The 17075-nt window shown below is 35.2% G+C and overlaps 1 protein-coding gene across 1 annotated transcript in view; it reads right to left on the reverse strand.

Annotated features, from left to right (window-relative positions):
• The window catches only part of cdh23 (cadherin-related 23), a 386093-nt gene that overhangs the window by 109854 nt on the left and 259164 nt on the right, over positions 1-17075 (reverse strand). Inside the window, exons 16-21 of the mRNA XM_073873573.1 lie at positions 15654-15759; positions 15245-15372; positions 13482-13554; positions 10013-10129; positions 1802-1914; positions 347-454 (exon numbers count right to left, since the gene is read on the reverse strand). Coding sequence (XP_073729674.1) covers positions 347-454; positions 1802-1914; positions 10013-10129; positions 13482-13554; positions 15245-15372; positions 15654-15759 — 645 coding nt within the window. The remainder of the gene's footprint in view (positions 1-346; positions 455-1801; positions 1915-10012; positions 10130-13481; positions 13555-15244; positions 15373-15653; positions 15760-17075) is intronic.

The following is a 17075-nucleotide window of genomic DNA, read 5'->3' on the forward strand; positions in this document are numbered from 1 at the left end:
ATTGTTATTCTAGGTGAACTGTTTTATAAAAAAAAATAATATATATATATATATATATATATATATATATATATATATATATATATATATATATAAATCTACATCTAAAAAGCATCAGAAATGAATCATCTAAAAGCATCAGAAATGAATTAGCAATGCACTGATATCTGTGCCTATACCAATATTCGATTACTTTGAATGACATCTACCCATACCGATTGGGTATTACCAATAGTTTTGCTTTTACTCCCTGTTTCAAAGTGTTATTATTTCGAAAAGGTAAAAAATTATGGCCATTTTTTTAAGTAGATTTGAAGGGTTCAGATCATTCGATCAGTACACTTACAGTAATGACATCCGTGTCGATGGGACTCATCTCCACGACGTTTGCTTGATACGGCTCATCCCGCCACATGGGAGCGTTATCGTTTATGTCAAGTATAGTGATGTTCACCTGCAAGGACAAATACTGTTATCATATTATGCTTACAACATGCAGTAAAACAACAAACAAGATCGGTCCTGGGCGGATCTGCAACGGATCCAGACTGGAGCTGCAGACTTCGGAGTGGTTCAGTTACGGATCTCCCCCGGAGCTTAATCAGGGTTCCCACACCTTAGTTAACTTCAAATTCAAGGACCTTTCAAGGACTTTCCAGGTCCAATACCCACAATTCAAGGACTAAATGTGGGAACACATTTCAAGTGAGAGTAAGGTTACATTGTGTTACCTTTTATGATACATTGTTACAGTTCCCTTTCAAGGGAACTCGCACTGCATCACTGCGGTGACACTTTGGGGACGCCTCCAGGAGTAAGTGCATCTGAATGTGTATATCAAATTCAACTAATAGTGGGCTTAACGACAAAGACAGGGTGATGCGGGAGCCAGGAAGTATATCGCTATCTGAAATATTGCCAAAGACGGCGCTACAGGGACGCAGGAAGTATGACAAGGGAGACGCAGCGTCTCGTTCCCTTCTCAGGGAACAAAAGTTCCATACGTAACCAGAGACGTTTTCATGTCTCAAACACAACTATGCAAAAAAGCATTTTGGTATAAATCAACATTCGCATACAGAAGATATAAGCATTTAAAGAGAGTGCTTAAAAAGTCTAGAATTTTGATGATATTATCTTCACTACACAGGGAATAATATGGATTTTTTCAAGAATTTTTTTTTGCATAAAATAGATTCACGCACTTTCAATGACCTGTATCTATGTATGTATATTTTCAAAAACTTCCCAGGGCCTTGAATTTTTTCCCCCAGATTCACAAACTTTCAAGGACCTGTGGGACCCCTATTATTGCTATCAGGGGAGCTTGTGGGGCAGACTCGAACCTACAGCTCTTACATGTCCTGTGGATGTACACCGTCCAATGCACCATAGCTATGAAATGATATTCTGTGGTCATTTATTCACCCCATCATATGAAGTTTCAATTCGAGAGCTACAATGAAGAGCAAGATTTATTTAACGGTGCTCTTTACCCGCATTGTTCGACTTGAAAGGACCTAAAATATAGCACAGACTCCTTTATATGACTTTTTTTATAGTGTCTTTTTTCATTTCAGAGCCTGACTGATCCGGTCCTCATGCACTTTCATTATACGTAAAATACTTTCTATTCTTAAAAAAATCCTTGTGTTCAGAAGAAAGAAACTCATTGGGGTTTGGAATAAAATGAGGGTGAATAAATGATGACAGACTGAACTACTCCTTTAATTGTAAAATCTGGGTTGTAAAGAGAGAGCGAGTCTTGAAGTCTCAAGCTGAGACGTCTGTCGGTCTTTACCGTAGCGATGCCAGTCTTCTGCAGCGGCCCGACCCCTCCATCCACGGCTCTTACAATCAGAATATATTCAGACTTCATCTCTCGATCGAGCAGAGCTGTGGTGGTGATTTCTCCTACAAATTCACACATAATACACCTGTTACAGCTTGCTGCACAAGACTGCACCACAAATAAGCCTCTGAATCTTTCAAAGATTTCCTGGTAAAATTTTGGCAAACCCAGTCATTAGTTTTTCTTTTAAAGCACATGTATTGACTAATGCCAATTGTAGGACAGGTGGACAAGTTTGGTTTTGGAGCTGGACCATAAAACAATAAAAAACACATTCTGTGTCTATTTTTGAGAGACGTGTTGTCTCTCTCCACAGGGGTCACGGATACACAGGAACTGATCTGTATTTCACCCCCTCTCTCTTCTCCTTTAAGGTTTTGGTTACTGGAAATATACTAAACACATGTAACATTGGATATATCATATGTTGTGATGCTACAAAGGTTTCATCTTCATGTTTGGTGTTGTTTTAAAGGTCATGGTGCGATGGTTAAAAAGGTCTAATTTCTATAATGCTAAGAGAAAGTATATCAAAGTTTAAAACTTAAGACATAATCTGTACTCCTGTGATGGGTGTCAACTCATGAGGAGATCTAGATTACAGATGGTTAACAGTCCCATTTGGTGCTCCTTCAGGTCACGAGAACCGACCAACCAAATCCTGTTTTGAGATTTTATTATTCTTTGTCTCATTCTGTGTATATAAGGTGGCTTGGCAAGAGACTCTGGGAAGTATTCTTTAGCAAGAATCTTCCCCACACTTTGGGTGTGTGTATTCAGACATTATGGAAGTATTCTTTAGAAAGAAACTTCCCCACACTTTGGGTGTGTGTATTCAAACATCATGTAAGAAATCTTTAACAAGAATCTTTCTGAACCATTTTGGGTATATTATATTCATAATGGAAGTACTCTGTAGCCAGAGTGCCTATTGCCAGGTATGACTTTGTAACTTTTGCAACTGTTGATCATTTTAATTAATTGGAATTGAATCAAATTCTGTATGATATTGTTTAATTTATGTTTGAAGCTGAAACCTGCCTGGTATAATAAATTGTTACATTTGGCATATTCTAAATGGGTCAGTAATTCTTAATTCAAACATTATATATGTATAACTGAAATTAGATGTTGATGCTTACACTTAAGTTGTCTCAGTTAAAGTTAGACTGGAGAATGCCTTGGTTTAAGTTAGACTGGAACTACCTCAACTTAGACTTGAATGGAGAAACCTCAACTTTATATAACTGAAATGGAGAAACCTTAGTTAAAGTTAGACTGGAGAATGCCTTAGTTTAAGTTAGACTGGACCTTCCTCAACTTAGACTTGAATGGAGAAATCTCAACTTTTAACTAAATTGGAGAAACCACTTTTTAAGGCTGAATAAATTAAAACTTAAATTAGACTGGATATCCTCAATTTAAGTTTATAGTAATGTATTCACATTCTATATTTATATTATAACCGTGATAAAATAACTATTGTTAAACTATGATCAGCAGTATTAATATTTTATTATTTAATATTAGAGTCAGATTACAAAACAGAGACAATTCTGTCAAAAGCGCCGAGAAAGGATAAGACACGCTGATAACTTCGCCCACGCCATTGGATACCGTCGTTGGGCTGATGGGTGGTACCTTACAGCTTGGTGACCCCGACGTGATGACGTATACCACGGGACGTGATGACGTAGTACACCCGAACAAGTGACGTGGTACTCCAGGAAGCCTTCCAGCGCGACATTTCAACCATAACAGAGTACTCCATTCATCGCAAAATAGGAGGTTTAAACGTCTACTTTTCTGTCTGCAGCTGTGTTGGTAAGTTGATTTTATTTGCCTATTAGAAATGTTGAGGGTAAGCATAAACGCACCCGTATGTTGTAGAATGGGACGTTAAACTCCCATTGAAAGTCCGGAGAAATCCGGTTAGGCATGAACATTAGAATAACAACACAGCTGTCAGAAAAATAATTATTTTGCGGATAAAGAAATAATATATTTACTCGCGCTTCGAATCAAACATCGTCTCCTGTGTTTACACTCAGTAGGAGTGAATATTACATGGACTAATGACTAAATGTTATCGTGGTACATTACGCAAAGTCGTAAATTTGAGTCTAAAAGTGGAAACATCGCCGTGGCGATTATGTATTTGCGTTGTGGAACGACCTCGCAACTATATCTGAAACCCGTAAAGTAAGTTATTAGCGAATATCCGTGAATAATAAAAGTCCAGTCGGATGAGATGAGAAAACTCCGTGCCCAAGTCAATGCGTCCATGTATGTAAACAAACCTGCGCAAAACAGGCGATAATAACTCTGTTAATGGAAATACACAGCATGACAACAGCAGTGTAGATGAGAATAAATTCCCTTTGTTAGCAAATTAAAGATCTTTTGTTTGTTAAAGCAACAAAAGATAAATTTAAAATGGATTAACATCTTCCAAATTTTATTCTGGTTCTCAAATAAGGGTAAGCATTGAATTAATACAGTAATAACTACATTTAAACTCCCTGGATGAGATTTTATGTTGTTCACAGTACATGTGCAACATTTAAAGAAACAAACTCATTCTAAGCAAGAATTAACTTAATTAAAGGGATGTTGTTTAAACTACAGTGTAAGTTAAGGTGTTTGCATATGAGAAGTGAATTTCAGGTTTACATGATTGATATGACAAGAGCAAATGTTCATATTAATCTTTATAGGATCATTAAATGCAGTAAACTATACAGTTTACATACTATACATGCTGAGTTAAGGAGATAATTGTAATTATGTTGAATGAAGGAGAGATGGAAGTGTAAATGATTGAAGGCAGCATTGTTGGGGTTAGAGGTACAGTGCATACAGAGTGGAACTAAATGTTGGATATTAAGCAAATAGGGAGATAAGTGTAGATAAAATGGAACCAGGAAGGTTTGTTACAATTCCTTTATTAATGCAGGATTTATCATTATGTAAATAAGGTAAATTGAGCTAAAGCTTTGACTGATGCACAGCAAGATAATGATGAAACTGCTAAAATGGTCAATAAAACAGATGTGATCTTATCTCACTGAGAAAGTTTCACCACTGAGATCAAAGGGCTTTAACCCCCTCTCAGAAAAGATCTGCTGTTTCTCCTTGTTTCAAGGGAAATATGTTAGCTTGGTTGTAACAAATAAAATACATCATTATTTTCTGTGAATCAATCAAAGTGATTTAAGGCCATAATTAACATCATTATATACAGTACAGTGTAGTCATCAGTGTTAAAAGTTCTAGGCTTAGTTTTTTCTCTATGATATTGTGGAAATTGTTATTGAGCAATTTGTTGTCTAATTGTCTAAAGATTGTGAAAGTCATAAAATTAGATATTATAGCTGAGTCCTAAAGTCACAGCAGGAATACAGAATTCCTGTTTAAATTGAATCAGTCAGAGCTAAAAGTCTTTTTACACTTCTGTATCTGTATGTCTTCAGGTTAAAAGTTTATGACTTCAAAATCTAAAGCAAAATTTGTGCCTTACGCTCTATTCATTGATTACTTTTCATATTCAAAGAATCACATCTAAAGAAGAGTTAATGAGACCTCAGCTAAAACATGAGAAAATTGTGCCCAATTCCAGAGGGTCACAAAAAACCCCAGCTGAGCAATGAGTTAAGCTCTGTACCCAGCATGTGCTGTGGTTTATTGCATCCTAAAAACAACAGAGAACTGTTGCTGTTAGTGGACATGTTAATGCAGCTGCTACTGCAGGGTCAATTCACAGAAATGTGTTCTCAATTTTGCAAAAGTACCATCATTCTAGAAGCCCTTGAGACCAGTTATAACATTTATTTTAATTAATATTATTTTTAATATAATGTAATTTATATTATAATGACATTATAATATATATTATATTATAATGGCCAGACAGGCCTCATATGGTGAAAAATGATGCATTACATGCATTTCAAACTTACATGATTAAGACCCACAAAAAGGCCCAGGGAATATTTAGATTCAGATTTATTTGGTCCACTATCTCGTGCCAAAACGGGGGTATGTGTATGTTTTTGCTTGTTGTTCGTTTTGTTGTTTATTGTTGTTTGTTGTTGTTTAGTGTTGTTTGTTTGTTGTTGTTGTTTGGCTTTGTTTTTTGCTTTGCAGGAACACTGATAATATCATGGCACAAGATAGCAAACCAAACAACTCTTTTATAAATTTGAAACATCAATTTAAACTGAATCTGATCAGTCAATGTACTTTTATAGTTGGTTGAAACTGTGGGAAATTTTTAATCATCAGATATTACAGTCCTACAGGTCACAGAGATTGAAAAGTTTAATAGTGTGTACCATAAACAGACATCACAGCAGTTAAACATGTGAGCTGACGGTACTGAGAACAACTCAGAGTAAAGCCATTTAAGTTTAAGATTAAAATTAAAGTTAATCCAGAAATTTCCCCAGCAAAAATGGGACTTCTTATGCTCACAGTTTAAATGCAAGTGCAGTTTATGGTGCTATACACACTCAGACTGAAACAACATAGTCAAACATAACAGAAAATTCCCAACTTAATCTGGCCTCTGAAATTAATTTGCAGAAAATAATGATACAAATCTTCTTAGCAGGAAGAATGTACAACCCAAAGCATTGCTGTCATTGACAGCTGTGTGGTAGTGACATCATTGTAAACTAAAGATGATGTCATTTCTTAATGCAAATTGCCCAAAAGTTTAGAAATGAATGTTTCTTTTCTGTTATCTTAACTTTTTTCCTTTCAGGTGGATTACTATGACTCCTTAAGAGTCCTGACACTAGAGACGTGTCTGAGCCCAAATACAGGCACAAACCTAAAATGCAGGAGGTGGGTGTGATAATGCTTTGAGGGGTCATACACATCTCAGAGTAATAAACTACTATATTCATTATATGACCTCCCGATGTAGCATCGGAACTAAAATTGTGCAACACAGATTACTTTAGGTTAGAATCCACCCACTTCTAGGCATGAACATATAATGCACATATTTTCACCATTGCAACAACATAACACTGCGACCTGATATAAGTTTTAAAACTATCCAGGCTTAAAACATCACACATATGTATGATAAATGACTTAGAATCCAAACTCTAGAGTTTGTCATACATGCAAACCCATTTAGCATCTCACACATAGGAGAGAAAATTAAAGGTCAACTTATGATTTTAATTTCATGGTAATATAAACTATTGGGTCAATTTTCTCTTGAACTACATGAAACATTTCAGTGTGCATGGAACATATGTATGGTTATAGTCACACATCAATTGTTTTGTCTCTGATTGTACAAATACAGGTAAAATACGAACTATTAATTGATTACATAAGACTTTCAGATTAAAATAAGTAAGTGAAGAATGAAATGGTTAGCATGGCTGCAGACATGTCTAAAAATTTCAAACTTTACAAAATGGTTATATTTGAAGTGCTGGCACTTCTACTGATCAATCACATAAATCAGACACCTTACCATTGAATGTGACTAAACCAACATATATGTACAGAATTATTTGACAACATGCAAAGAATTATTGACAATGGATAAATAAGAAATTCAGAAATTATTTGATTTAAGTTTAAGTTGTCTGGGTATGTTTTAAGTTACTTCATTGAAATCTTGATTTAAGTTTAAGTTGTCTAGGTATGTTTTAAGTACTTAATTGAATTCTTAGATATACATGGTTAACTTGCATTTCAAGGTTTTGAATAATTCTATTATTATTAAAATTATAAATATATCATATTATATATACTTTAGTATAAATATCTGTATTTTATATACATATAATTTACATTTATTTGTATTATATTTGAATGGTATTGTTATTATATGCTTTAATGATGTATACCACTGGTAAATATGCTAGTTAAATTAACTTTTGCCACTCTCCCTTTAAAATACACAGATTATATCAAAATTCCACTCTATGTTCAATATGCATAGTAGTGAAGAGTTTGGTAATGGGATCACCTTTTGGGACAAATTATTTTGAAAAAAGGAAAGGAGACCTTATTTACCATTCGCACCAATATCATGAAACATCTAATAATGTCATGTGTTATTGTAATCATTCACAACTATTTCCTTCCAAGGAAAGTCAAGTTCATCAGTGTTCAGTCATTTCATGGTCATGTGTATTATATTCCAATTCCCTCTCATACAGTGGTGCATTCTCAGTGTGAGGAATTCCTTCACCTACGGAGGTCTGACTTTTCTATTTAAAAACACCTTCTGCCAATAGGTAACAGAGGACTGTTCAAAAGGTCAGGAAAATATCCAGGGGAGGACCCCATTAGAGACAGATGCTTCTAAATGTTGAGAGGAGACAGCTTCCATGAACAGAGCACATGCGTTTGGCTGACACAATGGACTTTGTACAACAAATTTCAACCAGATCCATTTGGGAGATTATCTAACTACGAGAACCACAGAGATTCTGTCCATCACAGACACCTGTTCAGCACAGTTAAGTTCCTGCTTTGATATCTGCAGGCATTGTTTAACATTACAGGTGTTCATCTTGAAAAGACTGTTACATTTACAAAGGACGTATGGAGACCCAAGAAGTCCACCCAAAATGACCCCTTGGGTACTCTGACAGTTTCCCAATGGTCAGGGGAGGAGATGTAGGACAGGTGGACAAGTTTTGGATTTGGAGCTGGACCATAAAACAATAAAAAACACATTCTGTGTCTATTTTTGAGAGACGTGTTGTCTCTCTCCACAGGGGTCACGGATACACAGGAACTGATCTGTATTTCACCCCCTCTCTCTTCTCCTTTAAGGTTTTGGTTACTGGAAATATACTAAACACATGTAACATTGAATATATCATATGTTATGATGCTACAAAGGTTTCATCTTCATGTTTGGTGTTGTTTTAAAGGTCATGGTGCGATGGTTAAAAAGGTCTAATTTCTATAATGTTAAGAGAAAGTATATCAAAGTTTAAAACTTAAGACACAGTCTGTACTCCTGTGATGGGTGTCAACTCATGAGGAGATCTAGATTACAGATGGTTAACAGTCCCATTTGGTGCTCCTTCAGGTCACGAGAACCGACCAACCAAATCCTGTTTTGAGATTTTATTATTCTTTGTCTCATTCTGTGTATATAAGGTGGCTTGGCAAGAGACTCTGGGAAGTATTCTTTAGCAAGAATCTTCCCCACACTTTGGGTGTGTGTATTCAGACATTATGGAAGTATTCTTTAGCAAGAAACTTTCCCACACTTTGGGTGTGTGTATTCAAACATCATGTAAGAAATCTTTAACAAGAATCTTTCTGAACCATTTTGGGTATATTATATTCATAATGGAAGTACTCTGTAGCCAGAGTGTCTATTGCCAGGTATGACTTTGTAATTTTTGCAACTGTTGATCATTTTAATTAATTGGAATTGAATCAAATTCTGTATGATATTGTTTAATTTATGTTTGAAGCTGAAACCTGCCTGGTATAATAAATTGTTACATTTGGCATATTCTAAATGGGTCAGTAATTCTTAATTCAAACATTATATGTATAACTGAAATTAGATGTTGATGCTTACACTTAAGTTGTCTCAGTTAAAGTTAGACTGGAGAATGCCTTGGTTTAAGTTAGACTGGAACTACCTCAACTTAGACTTGAATGGAGAAACCTCAACTTTATATAACTGAAATGGAGAAACCTTAGTTAAAGTTAGACTGGAGAATGCCTTAGTTTAAGTTAGACTGGACCTTCCTCAACTTAGACTTGAATGGAGAAACCTCAACTTTTAACTAAATTGGAGAAACCTCTTCTTAAGGCTGAGTAAGTATAAACTTAAATTAGACTGGATATCCTCAATTTAAGTTTATAGTAATGTATCCGCATTCTATATTTATATTATAACCATGATAAAATAACTACTGTTAAACTATGATCAGCAATACTAATATATTATTATTTAATATTGGAGTCAGATTACAAAACAGAGACAATTCTGTCAAAAGCGCCGAGAAAGGATAAGACACGCTGATAACTTCGCCCACGCCATTGGATACCGTCGTTGGGCTGATGGGTGGTACCTTACACAATAATCTACAGATCTACAGTTTTGAAGGATTTGATTCGAGAAATGTGCAGGTGATGATGTGTGCTGCGGTTCACCTGATCGAGTGTTGAGTCTGAACTGTGAGCTTCCCTGAAGGGAATAGATGAGTGAAGCCTGACCGAATTCCCGAGACGCATCCAGATCCGTGGCGTTAACGAACAACACCGTCGCTCCTGACAGAGAGAAAGAGAAACATAGAGAAAAGTTTGTGCAATGAGGCATAAACACAAACAAAAGATGTGGGATTTAAAAACAGGCAGCGAATCTTGTTCAATTCTTGGAATATGATATAAATTGACCAGGAATTTATTTCATTGAAATTTTTATAAATTCAACACAGTCACATAACAGTGGAATTATTATTAGTTTATCATAACTATCAAAAGATAATCTCGAAATTGATGCCTATACTGTATTCCCTGATTTCGTTACACTGCAAAAAATTACTTTGTTACTTAGTATTTTCCTCTTGTTTTCAGTAAAAATATCTTAAATTAAGATGTATTTTCTTGATAGATAAACAAAATGACCTAGGAAAATATGTCTAGTTTTTAGACAAAAAATATAAAAAGTGAATTTGTGCTTAAATCAAGCAAAAAAATCTGCAAATGAAATTTTTTCTTTAATTAAGTGTTTATGTAGAAAGTAAACTTACTTCAAGAAAATGTTTCTTATTCCATTGACAGATTTTTTTAGCTTGTTTTGAGCACTAATTTACTTAAAGTTTATATTTTTTGTCTAAAAACTTAGACTTCCTAGGTTATTTTGCTCTTCAAGAAAATACATCTTAATTTAAGAATTTTTAGATATTTTTTCTGAAAACAAGACAAAAATACTAAGTAAGAAAGTTATTTTTTGCAGTGTAAAATGGACATTTTTTGAAAAACTGAAATCTATGTTTAAAGGAATAGTCCATTTTGAAAAATCCAGACAATTCACTCACCACCATGCCACCCAAAATGTTGACGTCTTTGCTCAGTCGAAAAGAAATTTTTTTTTTTTTTGAGGAAAACATTCCAGGATTTTTCTCATTTTAATGGACTTTAATGGACACCAACACTTAACACTTAACTCAACACGTAAAAATTTTTTTCAACGAAGTTTCAAAGGACTATAAACGATCCCAAACGAGGCATAAGGGTCTAGTGAAATGATTGTCATTTTTGACAAGAAAAATAAAAATATGCACTTTCAAACCACAACTTTTCGTTAGGTCTGGTCCAGCGTGACCTAACGTAAATGAGTAGTGACGTAGAGAGGTCACGTGTTACATATATAAAACACACATTTGCGGACCATTTTAAACAATAAACTGCCACAAAGACATTAATTAGTATCATTCAACATACAACAACGTCGGAACGGTCCTCTTTCAACACATTTGTAAACACTGGGGCGGAGTTTCGCGTTCGTCCTCTGTGACCTCTTGACGTCATGATGTATTGCGTGTGGTCACGCTGACGCTTTCAGGACCGGAGGAATATGAGAAGTTGTAGTTTAAAAGTGCATATTTTTTATTTGTCTTGTCAAAAATAACAATCGTTTCGCTAGATAAGACCCTTATGCCTCGCTTGGGATCGTTTATAGTCCTTTGATACTGTTACGTGTTGAGTTAAGTGTTAAGTGTTGGTGTCCATTAAAGTCCATTAAAATGAGAAAAATCCTGCAATGTTTTCCCTCAAAAAACATAATTTCTTCTCGACTGAACAAAGAAAGACATCAACATTTTGGATGACATGGTGGTGAGTAAATTATCTGGATTTTTCTTTTAAGAAAATTGACTATTCCTTTAAGTGTTATGATTTGGTCCCGAGTTCTTCTATCAACCTAGAAAATGTGAATAAGATCAACCCAGTAACTTTGTTTTGGTAAACCATTCTCCACAAGCATGTGAAAAAATAGGTCATTAAATGTGGCTCCCCTTGTGATGTCAGAAGGGGATAATACCCCCCCAATCTGCACTATCGAACCACGGCACTGCCATTTAGTGCAGAGATCAGCTCATTTGCATTTTAAAGGACACGTGGCAATTTTAACATGCTATATTAAATTATCTATATTGTTTTTTTGAGCTAGAACTTCACATATATACTCTGGGGACACCAAAGATTTACTTGACATTTTAAATAAAGTCTTGTGAAATGTCCCCTTTAAACCAAACTATTATTTTTTAAAGATTTTATTGGGACAAGTGTCACCCCCATTTTATTCCAGACCCCAATTACTTTCTTCTTCAAATTCTTTGTGGGTTGTACTAGAATCAACATTTTATTATATCCCATCTATGCAGTATAAAGTCAGCTATGTGGTTAAATAAACGCATAAATATGGTGCTTTTCCATTGCATAGTACCCCACGGTTTGGTTTGGGTCGGGTCAGCTTACTTTTGAGGGCTTTTCACTGGGTGCAGTACGTAGTACCCGTTTCTTTTTTTAGTACCACCTCGGTTGGGGTTCAAAGCGAGCCGAGCTGATACCAAAATGTGACGTGAAAACACTGTAGATCACAGATTGGTCTGAGAGAATCGTCACTACCAGCGTCAGTGCTATAATGTAAAAGATTAGCTTTACCTTCATGCTAGCTTGCGCTGTCTCGAGCAAACCTGTTGTCATCTGTGCTTTGCTGTAAGTTCCCAAACTCCCTTTAGCGATGAAAAACATCCACCGTTTGGTAATCAGGAACACCATAACAGTTTTTTTCAGACTTGCAGTTTGTGGCAGCACATTCGCGACGTGCACGTCTGCATATTTGCTTAAATGTAACTTAAATGAGGCTCAGCGGAGCGCGTCGACTGACGCCACGAGTGCTTATACAGAAACTGTCATGTGATACAGAGGTAGTGATAAACGCGATGTGCAAACATCTATTTGTGGTGGTCAATTTTAATTTTGTGGCAGACTGAGAAATAAATAAATGTATGGGAATGTACAACGACGCTCTCACTTGCATGATGTCACAGCAGTAGGCAGAGCAAATAGAATGACACGCCTATAATCCCTCCCACTCCGAAGTGATACTAAACTCGATGGAAAGCTAACCAAGCCAAAAGTGAGCTGACCCAAACTGCAGGGTACTATGCAATGGAAAAGCACCATGTAATGCATCTACGCTGTGTGCATACTTATTGCTATTTTCCAGCATTATGTCACCCCTAAATGTCATAAAATTGAAACAGACTTCAGGTAAATTTGTTGCTGGAAATTGCTGTCAGCTCCTTTACGGTTAAGAATAAAGCCCTAGCCCGAATGAGGAATAACAACACAGTATTTGTCTTGGGAGCTTGTTGCTCTGTGGTTTTGGTTTTAAATGGTCAAAACTGAATCAAAACTCGATCATCAAACCATGTCTGTGTCAAAACACCAGGAAAACACTTATTTGAACAAAACACTACATTGGGGTGGAACAGAAGCCGTACACAGCCGGCTGAACACTGTAAATCATCACTGACAGGTATTGAGCTGTGTTCTCGCTAGGTTTTGTGGATTGTACATGTGCTACCCCCCGATCATATAATAGCAAACATACCTGCATTGATATTTTCAGGTATGTTGATGATGTAAGACGAAAGGCTGAAATCGGGAGGGTTGTCGTTCTGGTCCTGTGGAGGGAAAGAGGAAGGGAGGGGTGTCAGCATTTTAGGGAGTATATAAAAACATTTAAATATTAACTCATTAATTTTCCACAGGGAACAAACTGCTCTTAGTTGTAATTGGATGAATTGATGGAGTGCTTTTGCGTCTTAATGGAAACTCACAGGCTGTGGCGATATGAAATTATTTAATATACGCAGTCTCACCACTTGCGTTCAGTTTAACGTTTAGTGATAACACACACACATGCACGCTCTCTAAGCTGGATGTGTCAAATCCCTGCTGTTTTCCAGATGAAATGTGTCTAATTGTAATCATTATAAAAGAGCAAAGAAATGTCAGAGAGAAATTATCCGTGGATTAACCGTCTCAGCCGGTGGACCTGAGAGAAAACCACTGAATCCAAAATTAACACGCAGATCACAATCTCAAAATACTGAGAACATGTGTGGTAACATTTAATTTTTTTGAGTTTAAAGGTTAGGGGTCAGATTTACTCAGTGTTCGAATTATGTCACCTAGCTATAATTATACACGGCAAAAAATGATTTTTCAAGAAAAAAAATCTTAGTATTTTCGTCTTGTTTTCAGTAAAAATATCGAAAATTCTTAAATAAGAATTTCTTTCTTGATGAGCAAAACGACCCAAGAAAACAAGTCCAGTCCCTAGACCAAAAACATCAAATCCAAGTGATTTTGTGCATAAAACAAGCAAAAAAATCGGTCAATGGGGTAAGCTATTTTTTCTTGAATTTTTTTTAATTTAGTGTTTAAGAGAAAATGTTCAAGATTTTTTTTTGCTTACCCCATTGGCAGATTTTTTGCTTGATTTATGCACAAAATCACTTAAATTTGATACTTTTGGTCTAAAAACTAGACTTATTTTCTTGAGTCGTTTTGCTCATCAAGAAAAAGCATCTTAATTTAAGAATTTTTAAATATTTTTACTGAAAACAAGACAAAAATACTAAGATTTTTTTTTTTTGAAAATAATTTTTTGCAGTATAGGGGTCCGGGACTACCCCAGTCCCCCCTCAATTCGAACACTGGATTTACTAAACAGGGCAAATTAGGCATTACATTAATAACTCTTTCCCAAACAAATAAAGGTAGGATACAACTTTTTTGTTTGAAAGGCTCTGTTCTTTCATTTGATATATTGTATGTTTATATATTTAGAGAAGAATATTTTCTGAAAGGAATTGAATTTTTGTGAAAATCATAAAAAATGCTGTCAGGGAAATAGTTAAAGCCCCCGTGAACAGGAAGTCGTGACTGACTTTACTTCTGTGTTGTGACGTATTTTCGAGTGAAATGGAATATTACAGTGGGTGTGTCTTGTGTTTCCACTGTGAATTGATTGGATATTGAAAAGTAGGCGTTGCATTCAGAAATGGAACTTGCAGCAGACTAACAATTGGTTGGGGTGTGGTTAACTGATGCTCCGCCCAAGCTGTCTAGCTGACATCATCAGAGAAGGAAATTACATTTTCAGATTTTAATTGAAGTTTATGACGGCACATCAATAAAAAAGACCCATATGGATAAATAGTTTATAATCAACACTGCACTATTCTAAAAAAAAAGATTTGTCAGTTTTGATTTCATGGGGACTTTAAGTTATAGGCAACTGGTGCTCTACAAACAGCAACATATCAATGAAAAGAAGATACAATACAAAAAAAATTTAGTACTTACAAACACCTCAATGGTGATAGGTACAGTGCTGTTGAGGGATGGGTTACCCCCATCTTTAGCCATCAGAGTCAAGTAGATCATACCACCAGGTATCTGTTCATAATCCAGAGGACGGTTCACAGTGATGACTGAGAAGATGGAGATGTGACACGAATCACATTAATACCAGAAAAAAGAAACACATGCAACAGCACATTCCCTATACAAGACAGCCATCTATAATCCATTTATGAAACACCAGAGGTCACAAAGGCATTTCGAAAGGTATTTTCACGCTTTAAGGTGTTAAACCTAAATCCGATTCCCCGCCAAATCACTTACTGTACGGGACAGGACACGGTGCATAATGTCTAATGTGACCGTGAACAGCCTGTGAAATCATCTTATGAGAAAAGATTTGAACACACACCTGCATAGCCCTCGATGACAGTGATGCTGAAATAGGACCTGAACTGAGAGGCGTAGATGATGGAGTACGTCAAGATGTTATTAGGAGGAGAGTCCTCGTCCGTTGCCTGATAGAGAAATACAGATATAAAGTTTGTTACAATTGATATTTCATATATAGATAATGTAGCATGCTGGTTCGATATTGGTTTGAATCCTAGGATAAACCATGAGCCATAACCATTGTGCATAGGAATTTGAAAGAAAGCATTTTATACTTAAAGAAATAATTTGCACAGAAATTAAAATTACACTATGTCTATATTAACTCATCCTCATGTCATTAGACACTTTTTTACACTTTAACTTAAAGGGGTGTTCATAAGACTGACATGACACCCCCACCATCATGACATAACACGTGTGTTCACGAACATGAAGGAGATTTTATGGATGTTTATGATAACTGTCATTAAGTGTCATTCATTTAATTATGAAATTTTTTATGCAAAGACGACATTGTTTGAGATGACAACTTGACATTAACCAATGCATCATAACTTGTCATGATAACTTGACATTACCAAGACAACATAACTGATCACTTTTTACCAGTGATACTAATTGAATTTGTTATTAAAAATGTAATTAAGTGTTAATACTCTGTCATATAGTTTTATAACAGCATCATAAATATTTTTCTTAACCTCAACTACAGTGCTACAAATATAATTTGTCTTTAAAATGTCATTAAGTGTTAATACTCTGTCATATAGTTTTATAATAGCATCATAAATATTTTTCTTGACCTCAACTAAAGTGGTACAAATATAATTTGTCGTTAAAACATCATTAAGTGTTAATACTCTGTCAAATAGTGTTATAACAGCGTCATGAATATTTTTCTTGACCTCAGCTACAGTTGTACAAGTATAATTTGTCATTAAAATGTCATTAAGTGTTAATACTCTGTCATATAGTTTTATAACAGCGTCATGAATATTTTTCTTGACCTCAACTACAGTGGTACAAATATAGTTTGTCATTAAAATGTTATTAAGTGTTAATACTCTGTCATATAGTTTTATAACAGCATCATAAATATTTTTCTTGACCTCAACTACAGTGCTACAAATATAATTTGTCATTAAAATGTCATTAAGTGTTAATACTCTGTCAAATAGTGTTATAACAGCGTCATGAATATTTTTCTTGACCTCAGCTACAGTTGTACAAGTATAATTTGTCATTAAAATGTCATTAAGTGTTAATACTCTGTCATATAGTTTTATAACAGCGTCATGAATATTTTTCTTGACCTCAACTACAGTGGTACAAATATAGTTTGTCATTAAAATGTTATTAAGTGTTAATACTCTGTCATATAGTTTTATAACAGCATCATAAATATTTTTCTTGACCTCAACTACAGTGCTACAAATAT

The sequence above is a fragment of the Misgurnus anguillicaudatus genome, chromosome 11 (genome assembly GCF_027580225.2).
Source record: "Misgurnus anguillicaudatus chromosome 11, ASM2758022v2, whole genome shotgun sequence".
Taxonomy (NCBI): domain Eukaryota; kingdom Metazoa; phylum Chordata; class Actinopteri; order Cypriniformes; family Cobitidae; genus Misgurnus; species Misgurnus anguillicaudatus.